The following is a 12,247-nucleotide window of genomic DNA, read 5'->3' as shown; positions in this document are numbered from 1 at the left end:
TGGTAAGCAATGCCAATGTAAGCACCACCTTAATAACTCCCTGTTCAAACCTTCACCTTCACCTTCGCCGTAGAAAATTACGATCGTCGCGATAAGCCGAGCGTGCTGGTCACTTCACCAGGATCGCCGGATTTGCACAGTGTGCGAAATTACTCCAACTCTCGGTACAGCAACCGGCTAGCACCGGCCGGTACGGTATCGCAGGAGAATAGTGTCGGTGGCCGGGTACAGATCAAGCTTGGGTTCGAACCGAGCTCACTGCAGCTGATCGTTACCATCCTGTGCGCCAATGGTCTCGTCCCGCGTGGAAACGGTGCCGCCCGTAACCCGTACGTTAAGGTAAGCTCTGTTCGCAGCTCAGTTGCTCCGGTTTTAACCGTTTTATTTACGCCTATTTCTATCTGCTTCTCGCGTTTTTGTTGGGGTTGGGAATCGTTTCTGCTACACACACACAAACTCGCTTACGTCAACAGATCTGTTTGCTGCCGGATCGAAGTGAAAAATCGAAACGACGCACCAAAACGTTAGCCCTTACGAACGATCCTCGCTGGGGACAAACGTTCGTCTACGAAGGCTTAAGAAGGGCCGACCTTAACAACCGTCTGTTTGAGGTGAGTTATACCCCGGGATGTAGGGCCGTTGCCAGAAGCACTCACGATTGCATACTTTGCAGGTGACGGTGTGGGATTACGTGCGGTACGGTGCGAACGATTTTCTTGGCGAGGTTATAATCGATCTGTCTACGCACCCGCTGGACGATGAGGCGGAATGGTACATTCTTCAACCCCACCAGGACTCCCTGCGAGATACTGTACGTATATTGCGAACTGGTATGCGATCCATCTGCGATCCGTCCGTTCGTTGTTAACACACCGTTCTTATCCATTACCAATACTACTACTACTACTACTACTACTTATACTACTTATCCCACAACGCGAATCTTTTATGTTTTGTTTGTTAGCTTCCATTTTGTTCTTCCCTTATTAAGAGTTAATACAAATTTGAAATCTAATAACCGGTCAGAACATTACTATGAGAATTCTTACCGCAAAATGATTTACATCAAAACAACCAACTATACACACTATACACATACACACGTGGTTTGTTTTGGTTTTCGTGTTGATCGTTCTCGTTTATTTTTTAGTGACAGTTGTTAACAGTAAGCAGGTTTTTATACTTCCCTCTCATGTTTTACGTTGTCTTTCTCTCTATTGATATCTTTTTCACTCTTTTTCCTTAGCTATTTGCTGTTTCGTTTCTTTCTCCACTTTGTTGGTTTTTCTGCAGAGTTTTGGAGTTGAAAACCCAGTTGCTTTTTGTCTTTATTAGCGATAATTAAATTTTATTGTTACCTTTTCGAAATTATTTGTTTCTTTTCTATTTATCTCCATTTCAAACAAAGCAATACCGCTTACTGCCAGATTTGAACTTTCGTCCGCCATCATCGTAGACGCTTGCCATCCGTTCGGCTTTATACATAGGACGATGAACTTTTATGTTTTCTTTTTCTTATTTTGTTTTATTTATCATGCAAATTGATTGCTACTTTTCCTTCATAGAATCATTTACAACACCCGTCTTGAGTGAGTAATGTGATTAGCAAACAAAAATTGGAAAGAAGAGCACTGTTATTCTGGGTAGCTGTGTCCAAATGAAAGGAGAAATTAGTCACACCTCCATTTTATGATTGTTTTTCCATAACGATATAATGATGAAGAGTTCGATTTAAGTTTCTAGTCCTTTATGTTTTTCTTTGATTTGCTTATCACGTTTAACAACAGTAATAAACAATCTAACTCCATGTTGCACCTACCAAAGAGCGGATCTGCAAACATGATCTTCGTCCTTCTAGCACGGTTAGCCTTCCGCACAAGGCAACCTCCAATGAATTGCAAAAGAGAAGCAAACGAACGAACAAAACAAACAAAACTAAAACAATACAAAATCCAACCAAACCAAAACCAACCAACCAAACAAACCTCAAATCAAACCAATCATTACATTTTTCACAAATATCTATTCGTAGTTGCGTAGAGACGATAAAGAACCTGGCAACGAATTGGATATGATATTGACCCCGACCGATCATTTATCGCCGCCGAGTACGACCTCACGCTTGAGTGACTCTGATACGACATCCGAATGCGATATAGATGGTTTGATGACCGGACGTGACGGCGCTAGTGTATCATCCTTAGGCAGCTCATCTAGTCCTCCGCCAGAGGTAAACGCATAACCTTCGCATAAGCATCCCCTCTCAGTACAGAACAGAACAAACCAACCAAATCCGTGCCAAAATGATATACCACCTGTACTGCCACTGTGTGCCACATCTAACCCCACAGCCACAAACGGAAAGGGATACCAGTTGTTCAGTTCAGTAGCGAGCAGCAACCAAAAGCAGCAAAAACAGCATAATTGAAAGCACGTGTTTCCGCTCGTGCTTGCACATTTAAAGCAAGCCAAACAAAAAGCTGTTTCTGCAGCTGCATGGGAGAGACAGCGGAATCTGTTTGTAGGAAGGTTTCATTGGTCACTTATTGGTTTGATCACTTTAGTGCAAAATTTCCGAGGATCATTTTCTTTTCCTTTTCAAACTCCGATCAAACTTCCGATGTTTGAGTGTACATGTCGATCGGTGTGTATATTTGCTTAACGATTAACTTTTAGCAAAGTAAGTTACATACAATTTAATTCAGATTGTGAATAAGCGCCAAACGATGTAAAGCAGGAGCTCCTTCACATTTAGGTGTTTTCTAGGTACTTGTTCTATGCTTTCTGTCATTGATGTGTTTCATTTATGTTTTCTTCTGTTTGATTTTCAGCAAAACATACGTGCGCGAGGTTGGAGTTTAAGTTTGAAGTTAGTCATGTCAATCGGGCAATTAACCAAATGCAAACACGCTTCACGGCTGGTGTTGTAATTGAGAAATGAATAACGTGAACTTCAGCAGATACACTAACTGCTGTTTACCGTGCAGTGTATGACGCACATACCTTCACGGTAAACAGGGCTCGTTCTATGCTTGGCAAATGTATAGCTTCCTGTTTGAGTTTTTTTTTTTCGAACCCCAGTTGGGAAACGAAGATTACATATACTAGAGGAATATACACACTTAGCTATTTACCGTTTTAGTAACCATTTACGTTAGACTGTTACTCTGCTAATAGTTTTGTTGTTTTGGTTTTGAGCAGTTCCTTCGACATTCATTTTGTTTACGCTACATCATCTTTATCTTTCACTGTCTCTATTACTCTCTTCATCTATCTCTCTCTCTCTATCTCTTGTTAAGCTTTACTTTTACTTCCTTCCGCTTGTTTGGTTTTGATTCCTTCTCTATCTCTAGCTCTTTACCGTTTTTTAACTATGTTTGTTACACATTTCCTGTTCTATTCTAACGACCTAGCTAACCTGCAACAGAGCAGAGTACAACGTTTGGCTTTGGGTATTATATATTTCGAAGGGTAGGCCGATGTTTGGCCAGCTTCAGTACACCCTTTTTAGCTGGTTCTATCGATGCTTGATGCTGACTCTGTTAGTTCTGTCACCTGTAACGAAATATTTGTAGTGCAGTAGTAGAGCTTATCGTTAGCGACGGGTACATGGGAAACCGTCTCATCGAACACTGGAGATACGTCGGGGCGTGTGGGACCTTCCGTTTCCGAAACTCGTACAGCATCACAGGACATAATCCACACACACACGCATACCCATATACACCTATATCTACACGTAACAGGACAAACTTGCCGCGAAGAAGAGGGCGGCGCGATAGTGACCATCTCTCACTACCAGAGTAGTTGTTCCACAGATCACAGACCATTCGAGCATAACAAAACATCACTCTTTTCCAGTGCGATATCCACTTTTGAGATATTGGAGCGAACATTACTAACTTCGAATTTTGTTGTTTGTTTTTCTCTTTTTTGTTTCGGAATCTATTTCTCGTTTGAAACTCTTTTGTGTGTGTGTGTTTGTGTATGTGCCGCAACGCCGTCTCGCAGGTCGATCTGCAGGACAGACGATCTAGAAGGGATATGTCCCCGCAAGGCAGGAAACGAGCAGCTGGCATGGTAGCGAAGGACTATCGCACAGTTTCTGGTGTTGGACAGGGATTTCACAACCAGATGAGTGCAGAGGTATGTGCATGCGATCTGTCCTCTTGTGTGTGGTGAGGTTGAAGATTAACGCATCCTTGTCCCTGTAGGCATCGTCGGCGTACAGGCGCAACGGTACGATGGCGATGAATCAGCGAAGCCAATCGGCCGCACCGAGCGACAACTATCGGGACGATCGGCGGGACTCGTTATCGCCACAAGATGATAGATATACAGAATATCCAGTTCTTCCATTGCATCAGTATGCGCCAAGATTTCAATCACGATCAGCGACTGCGACACCAACCGGTTCACCGAAGAAACGACAATTACCACAAGTACCTCACATGTCACGGAATGCAGCAATACGGGAGCGGTTCATTCAGGACTTTGAGGAGCGCAGCGGTGGTCGATTCGCGCGGCATCGTGGCCGCCAGAGCCACCATCAGCCGACGTACCGTAGCACAGGGATGGGAGGTACGGACAGAGAGATAGAGTGAGGCTCAAGCACTCAACCGACTGTTCTACAAATGCTTTTTGCATCTCTTTCAGGCTGGGAACGACACTACTCCGGACTATCCGACAGTGACTTGACGACGCATTCGTTAGAGAGTAGAATTAGGCCAAGACACTCGCTATCTCCGGATAAGGATTTTATGGGTGACTTTGGTGATTCCGACATGGAATCGGTAGTTAGTGTTACTTCAAGTGCTTTCTCAACCCAATCGGAGCGACCGCGCGGATCGAAAGGGATCAGGTAAGTCATGTGGGGTGAATGTCTCGAAAAATATGCAGAAACCTACGGTGAGCTTGCTTCGAGGCAACCGGGCATTGAGTTGAAAAGACGAGCGCTTCACGTATCGTTTTCGTATGAACATCTTGAAGGACGCATCAAAACCGCCGCCTACAGCACCGAAGCCTACCGACGGGATGGGCAACGACGTCACTATGTGCGCTGCCGAGTGAGTACTCGGGCGGACAGCCGATAACCGATAAGTCGGGCATCATTCCGGTGTTGTCGGACGTAACGCAACCCGCAATCATTCCTCCCAAACCGGAGTTTGAACTGCAACCTCCCGCTTGTAGTGTGGTTGGTCCTACCGTAGTTGGTAACGCTAGTACCTGTAGCAATTTCGCTTCTGGATCCCCATTACCTTTAGGTGTTCCGATCGAGTCGGTACTGTCGGATCCAATACCGATTTCTCCGGCTCCACCCGATAAGACTATTTCGGGAATGGCCGGTAGCTACGGTCCTGTGCCGGTGAGTCATGGAGGGTCCATGCCGGAGGGGTACTTTAACGAGCAGTGCATAACACTGCAACCGGACTGTGGTTCTACCATCCAGAGCTTTTCTATGAATCCGGGAAACGATAACGTTATGAGCACTTCGGTTAATCTCTCCTCCTGCCAGCAAGGTAACCAGCTGTCCGCCACCTCTTTTGAGTTCCAATCTGGATCGCTTCCAACTGAACATTACTTTAACCGTGCGAGAGCACCTCCAACCGGTGGTGTGTCGATGGATCCCATTATGTCCTCCTCAATGCACGCAGGCGATGGAACAGGTACTGTCGATTACGAACAGCCTGGACCACAAATGGGTCGACGACCGTCGTATGCAATGCGTACGAACACGTCGGAACCTAATCTAAACTCCATGATCATGCGACGACTCTCCAATCGCCCAATGGAGCAACAGCACGCGTTTGCTTACTCGCAACCACGCAATCAGATGATCTCCATTTCTAACCGTTACCATCCGCAATCGCATGTTTCGATGGGCAGAGGCGGTGGAGATCCTGCGACCAAGTATGCTCCACCACCCGTTGCCACGAATCAGATAATTTTGAAGTCTTCCTTTTCCGATCAGAACCTTCATAATAGTATCGTGTACGAACCGGGTGGTATGGGAGGAGCCGGGGGTCAGAATATTTGCATTTCGAACAAAAATGTGTACGACCCGAATACTGGCTACCAGAACCAAACGATTACTTGCATTAGCAACAGTAGGGAAAATCTGGGTGAAAGCAATATCCGTTACACCAGCAACCCGGAAGGTACGGTGTGTGAGATCAACGCACCGGATGTCCAGTTTCGTAGCTCGCGTACTTCAAACATCTACGAAGATGTGGCGCTACCACTGGAGCAGGCAAGAGTTCCATTGACAGAGTCAATAGGAGTGAGTCTTCCTGTGGCGATTGATCAGCATGAGTACGGTATGGGCAATATGGAGATGAATCCCGAACGAATTCTTGGCAAACCGATCGAAGTACTCCGATCGCCAAGCGAGTATCGCTATTCGTCCTACCACAAGAAACCGAGTGAAGATCCGTACATGGTCAGTAGTGTCGTTCACGGTAAGCCAGAAAAGATAGCACGCTCCCATTCGCTGATCGCTCAGGATCAAATCATAGACATTGAGTACGATTCGGATACGGGGTGGAAGACGAAAAGCGTTCGGAAGAATGTGTTTGCAAGCAGTGTGGAAGAGAAGGTGTACAGGAAACGGACCCGTTCGCTGGGTGGTGGGAATAGTGAGGACGAAACGATGGACCCGCAGGATAGTTACGGCGATACGAAGAAGGTTGCTCCAGTTCAGGGTAGAAAGAGCAGGAGTGGCTCCAAGAGCAGTCTAGATCGTAGCAATTTGACGTTGAATATAGTGAAAAATGTTGATGTTGAGAACTCTTCGTCCAACAAGAAGAACGAGATGGATAAGACTAGAAAGGTAGAAAAACAGAGCGCAGTTAAACCGGCAGAGAAAGACACTCAAGTTGCTGTAACGAAGAAAGAGAAAGAAGTCAGCAAAGCTACTAGAGCAAGTTCGACATCTAAGCCTTCTGCGATGGTGAAATCGAAATCAACCGCTAGTACTCCGAAAAAAGGCACCAAAAGCCCAGCCAAAACCAGTGGAGGATCGATAAAGAAGGCTGGATCTTTGAAAGGAAAAACGACCAAAGCGGCATCATCTGCTTCGGTTGCGAGTACCTCGAAAGGGAAGCTGACAGAGAAGCCCAACTTCAAGGAGATAGACACGAAGACTTCCAAGTCTAAGCTTGGTAGCAAGAAGTCCGACAGCAAGGGTCGTGTGGATGAGATCAAGTCGGAATCGACCGTACTGTACAGTAGCTCTGAATCGATCAAGTCCATCATTGACGAGGTGCGCATGGAGCTGCTGCAGAAACCGAAGTCGACAGTTTACTTGAGTGACGAAAGTCCAACCGTACTGAATCGTAGTCATTCGTTTAGTGACGGTGAGCTGAACTACAGCAAACGGGTCCATGATTGTTACGACAAGTATGAGTTTGTGGATGGCCGTAAGCATTATCTGTTGAAGGATGAGCGCTTGAAGGAACGGCTCACCGATCGCTATGGTCGAGAGAGAGCGGTAGGGTACGAGAGAAGTGGGGAAAGACGAGGTCGCGGTGATGATGAATACGCACGCAAGGGACGCCGGATGGTACCGGACGGAGAGGAAGATGATCCTTGCCGACGGCCGGAAATGTTTCCCAAGTGTAAGTCACGCAGCTCTAGCCTTGTGTCGAACGAAGAGGGTGAGGTTAGGCTCAGGCGTAAGGTTTACCACAGTGACAGTGCGGAAGACGATGACGATGTAGACGGAGCGGAAGAGGAGGAGGGTGATGATGAAGTGTTTGAAAGTTCGTTCTCTCGTGGAAGGAACTCTTCGTTCAATGGGAAGTCTTCGCTGAAACGTAGAGCACGGTATGATACGAGGCGTACGAGTAGCCTTGAGGGTTTGGACCAATTTCTGGCCAACTTGAAGGAGCGCGATCGTCACGATCGGCATGGTGGAACGCGAGAGGGAACGTACGGGAGTAGCAAGAGCGATAGTGCGCGGCATAGCTCCGTCAGTATTAACGAGAAGCCCGAGTACTTCGAGTACACCAAGTCTCCCTCGTCACCGTATAGCACCAGCGCTGGTGGTAGTGGCCGTATTGCTAGTAGTAGAAAAACCGCTAACTATGCTTCAACTCTTCCCTCCAACAAATCCTCCAACGGCGTTGCGTTGCTGCAAACCACACCGAAACGTCCGTCGATGAAAAAATCTTCCAACGCGTCAACGGTGGACGATAATGGTGGTGGTGGTGGTCGTGGTGCTGGTGGATCTCGTTCTCGTTCGCACGATCGTCATTCGAATCGTTCTGGATCACCGTCTACTTCCTCGGGGGCATTCGATCATCCGCAACGACGTACGCGCACGTCCCACAGTGACTACGATGTGCGGGGCCGCAGTCGCTACGGTGGCCACAACGGAGGACGGGATGCTTACCGGCAGCGTGATCGTGAGCGAGACCGCGATCGGAACAGCAGCGATCAGGAGCGGGACCGAGATCTGAGCGATCGAGAGCAACGGGAATCGCGGGAGCGCGGTGAACTGGACCAAAGTCTTTCGAATACCGAGGGAACACCGGAGGATAAGATAGGTAAGTGGGCCAAGAGCTTCAGGATCTCCATCTCGGAAGCTGATATCTCTCGCTCTGCCGCTCTCATTTCAGACGGTAGCCTAAGTGATACAGCAGTGATACAGAGCTTGGACGCACGACGTAAGTTGGACCAACGATCGCCGAAAAGCGAAACACCCACCAGGGACCGGGACCGGTTCGGCACTGGTATGGGTATCAAGAGTAACTCAACATCGCAACTGTCGGCAACAGGTAACTACTTCTGCATAAGTCTTGTTATTCGTGTGAGTTTGAGTTTTTGTACAGTGGTTGCTGTCAGACGCAGACGCAGGATTACGTACAGTGGCGTAACTTTCCTGGACGGCGTCACATTCCAAATCGCTGGTACTAGTGCCCAGCGTATCGAAATTCTTGGCCGCAATCTGGCGATTGGTGTTCTAAATTCAGCTCAATGGCCCAATGACAATAGCAGCGAGAAAGAGGGGAACAGTCGAACCGAACGGTGATACTTGGAGCGCTGGCTCCATCCCTCCAGCGTCCTTCCCTTTCCCCGGCTTCCTGCCCCCGACGCCATATCCTTGCCACGTCGCACGTCCCCTTTTCCTGCCCTGTTCTCTGTTTCACTGTGTGTCTCTCTTTCTGTGTGTAGCATCAATGTACAAAAAATACCATTCTCAGCCAATAGCGTGCGGAACTGACACTGTTTTGATAATCAATTTCATTCAACATATGAAAAAGGTCGTAAGCGACGCATGGGGTTTGGTAAGCGTGGCAAGAATTCCTTCACCGTACATCGAAGCGAGGAGGTGCTTCCGGGCGAGGTGCGGGGCGGCAGCGGTCTATCGCGAGGCTCGTCCGCCTCCAGCGATGGTGAAGGAAGTGCCGACGGTGACAGGTTCGCTGCAGCCATTTTTGTTTCACTCCTGTGTTTTGGTTACTAGGGTCTTGGTTTTTCTTTCGTTTCTTTATCCGTTCCGTCGATAGTTGTCGTTTTAGTTTGTTTGTTTTCGGCCATTTTGTTTGTTATAGTTTCTAGTTTTGCTAGTTCACAAAACCCTTTCTTACCGTAACCGTATCGAGTTATGGTGTTGTAATCAATTTCTGACGGAACATCCACACGCGTCTATTATTGAGTTGAGAAAGACTGGTGGCTCTTTCTTACCAGCAAATCGTCGTCCGGATGTTCCTTTGTAGTTGGGTTTTGGTTTGTTTTTATTTACTGCAACACGTTATATGTTCGTTTCGTTCATTACTTCCTGTTAGTCGGTAGTGTATTAGTAGTAAAATAGCAGGAAAAGAGTTTGGACTAACTAAACGAGAAGTTAAACACAAAGTATTTCAGTTTGGTTTTATTTTTATCGTCTTTGCCCATCTTTTGGTTAGGATCCCTTGTTATAAGTTGCAACGTCTTAAGGCATAATCATTCGGGGCTTATCGACATTGAGCTTGTTTGCCGATAAGTGGAAGTTTTTTTTTACTACGATGCGGAATGAGATTCGAACGTTGAACTTGAAGCAATCGTATCGTGAAGGAGCTACGGGGAGAGATACAATCGTCCCGAATGTCGGATACTGTCGACAGCTACACCGCGAACCCGCTTATACGCTAGTGCTGCTGCACCTTACCAAGCTCGAGGATGATCCACACGGTACACTCAACACGCGTTTGCATCATACACGCATACACCAACCCAACACCACAGGGATGCAGCCGTCGTTACACACCCCTACACACTCACTCCATCACAAACACTACTGTAAACTAGATACGCTTTACTAGATGCGCGAGTACGAAACTTAATGGTTCTTAGTGTCTTGTTTTGATTTTCTGTTGTTTACTAAGTTATCGTTAACACATTCGATCGTTCATCATTTGCAACATCGTATTTGTTTGGTGCAAGGGTGTTTCTGTTGCTGTTCTGAAACCTTGGGTGAGGCTCAGCTGTACGATGGCATCGTGCTGGTTGGGCAAGTCGAGGCGACACGTGTTGATGGGTAGAGTGTATAGTAAGCGTTAATTGCTGTCGTATTCGTAATGGCGTAGACGGGGTGAGGCTGTGCACAAGGAGTATGTGTAGCGTGGTGCCGAAAGCTCTGTCCATAGACGATGGCGGAAGAGGTTTCACTCGGTGTGTTCTGACTGTTGCTCATGTTTCTGGCGAAACACTTGCTTCTGTATCATGGCCGTCCTGTAAATTCGTTTCGTTTGTTTCTTCGCTTGGAAGTGTGTTTAGAGCAATTGTTTCTGTTTCTGTTCAGTTAAGTGTTTGTCATCGTCCGTATGTCATGCCACTGTTACGTTTGTACACCTATGTTCAGTTGTTTGTTGGGCGAGACTCGATTCGATTCGCGAATACCTCATCGCGTTTCGTTTGCATTGGGAGCCGATGAAGTTCTGTCGAAGGTTAACCTGCGTTCGATAGCTAGCTAGCTAGATCCTAACTGATTTGATTAGAGAATAGTGAACCACGTCTGGCAATTGTAGGCCAGGAACGACTCAGCCGCAGCGTCTAGCAAAAGTGTTTAGCGCCTGCATCGTCGCTCGGACGATCCCGCTCACCGTGTACATTGCGTCCCATAGTCACACGCACACATCCGTACTGGCATGCACAGCTACCAATACTGTCATCTCCATATCTTGCCCATTCGATCTTGCTCGCAGACCAAGGAGTGTCGTCTTCATCCTCATCCTCGACGTCGCAGCGAAAACGGGCGTCGGCCGGTTCGATACAGCGATCGGTCGAAGTGACACCGATACCAGCACAGTCGGCAGCCTATCGGGCCGGAAGCTTACACTCGATCTCGAGCTCCGAAGGCTCCTCGTAAGTGTGTGTGTGTGTGTGTGAGATGTGTGTGTGTGTATATTTTAGCCACCGTTTCGGTGTGGCGCCGTGTTGCCGTATGCGAAAACGATTTCCGTTTCCGTTCTGTTCTAATAATTTTGCCTTCCGTTTCCTGTCGCCACTCGAAACTTTTTTCACCTTTATTACTCCGTATGTGTTTTCACCCTCGTCTATCTATACTCTCGTTTCGTTCTGTGTCTGTCTCAACTCTTCCGTGGGGACATGTTTAATGAGTGTTTTTATTCTCTTCTCAATTTCTAAGTGTTTGTTGTACTATGTGCTTTAACGCTCTCTCTGTCTCTCTCTGTGTAACGCCTCCCTTTCTCTCTATTTCCTCTCTTTGGCTTTCGTGGGTTGGCTGCCGTTGTTGTATCCTTCTGCTCATGTTTTGGCTGTTTACTATTTAGCTGTCCAATTGTTGTGTTCAATGCGTTATTACTCAAGCAAAGCAAACGTGGCACACGTGTTCGATCGCGAGTTGTTTTTTTTTATTCCTGTTTAATGTGCTCAGTATAAGCCAAGCGCCGAAATGTATGCAATGCAATGCTTTTATAATCGCAACGCTTCAAGCAAACAAGGCTTACAGAATAGTTTATTTAAGTTTTAAGCGTAATTTCGTTTGTTTACTGTTGGGTTTGTACAAATTGTTTTATTTTGCATATGTTTCTGTTTTTCAGTGAGATATATTTGTAAATAAATGTACATTTTTGGCAGGTTATACTGACGTGTGCCTATCTCCTATGGTTATTCTATCCAAAGGAGTTAACAAAAGTTTCTGTTGACGATTTTCCAGTAGTGTAGTAACGAATTGGTTGTTGCCACTGTTGCCAATACTCATGTAAATACTTGGTCCAATGTCATTCTCCATTTTCACCAGTAG

The 12,247-nt window shown here is 46.6% G+C and overlaps 1 protein-coding gene across 9 annotated transcripts in view; it reads left to right on the top strand.

Moving 5' to 3' along the window:
* LOC118505137 overlaps nt 1-12,247 on the top strand; it is a 51,128-nt gene that overhangs the window by 29,466 nt on the left and 9,415 nt on the right. For 4 of the 9 annotated variants that reach the window (XM_036040483.1, XM_036040478.1, XM_036040477.1 and 1 more), the window contains 10 exons: nt 74-339; nt 474-611; nt 674-811; nt 2,033-2,230; nt 4,012-4,146; nt 4,215-4,581; nt 4,657-4,861; nt 4,990-8,546; nt 8,619-8,777; nt 9,255-9,420. In XM_036040483.1, the coding sequence (XP_035896376.1) occupies nt 74-339; nt 474-611; nt 674-811; nt 2,033-2,230; nt 4,012-4,146; nt 4,215-4,581; nt 4,657-4,861; nt 4,990-8,546; nt 8,619-8,777; nt 9,255-9,420 (5,329 nt within the window). Of the gene's footprint in view, nt 1-73; nt 340-473; nt 612-673; nt 812-2,032; nt 2,231-4,011; nt 4,147-4,214; nt 4,582-4,656; nt 4,862-4,989; nt 8,547-8,618; nt 8,778-9,254; nt 9,421-11,186; nt 11,347-12,247 lie in introns of all 9 variants that reach the window. The other 5 variants (XM_036040482.1, XM_036040481.1, XM_036040479.1 and 2 more) reach the window with 4 other exon arrangements.

This window comes from Anopheles stephensi, chromosome 2, assembly GCF_013141755.1.
Source record: "Anopheles stephensi strain Indian chromosome 2, UCI_ANSTEP_V1.0, whole genome shotgun sequence".
Lineage (NCBI taxonomy): Eukaryota > Metazoa > Arthropoda > Insecta > Diptera > Culicidae > Anopheles > Anopheles stephensi.
This window is presented reverse-complemented; position numbering and strand designations above follow the sequence as displayed.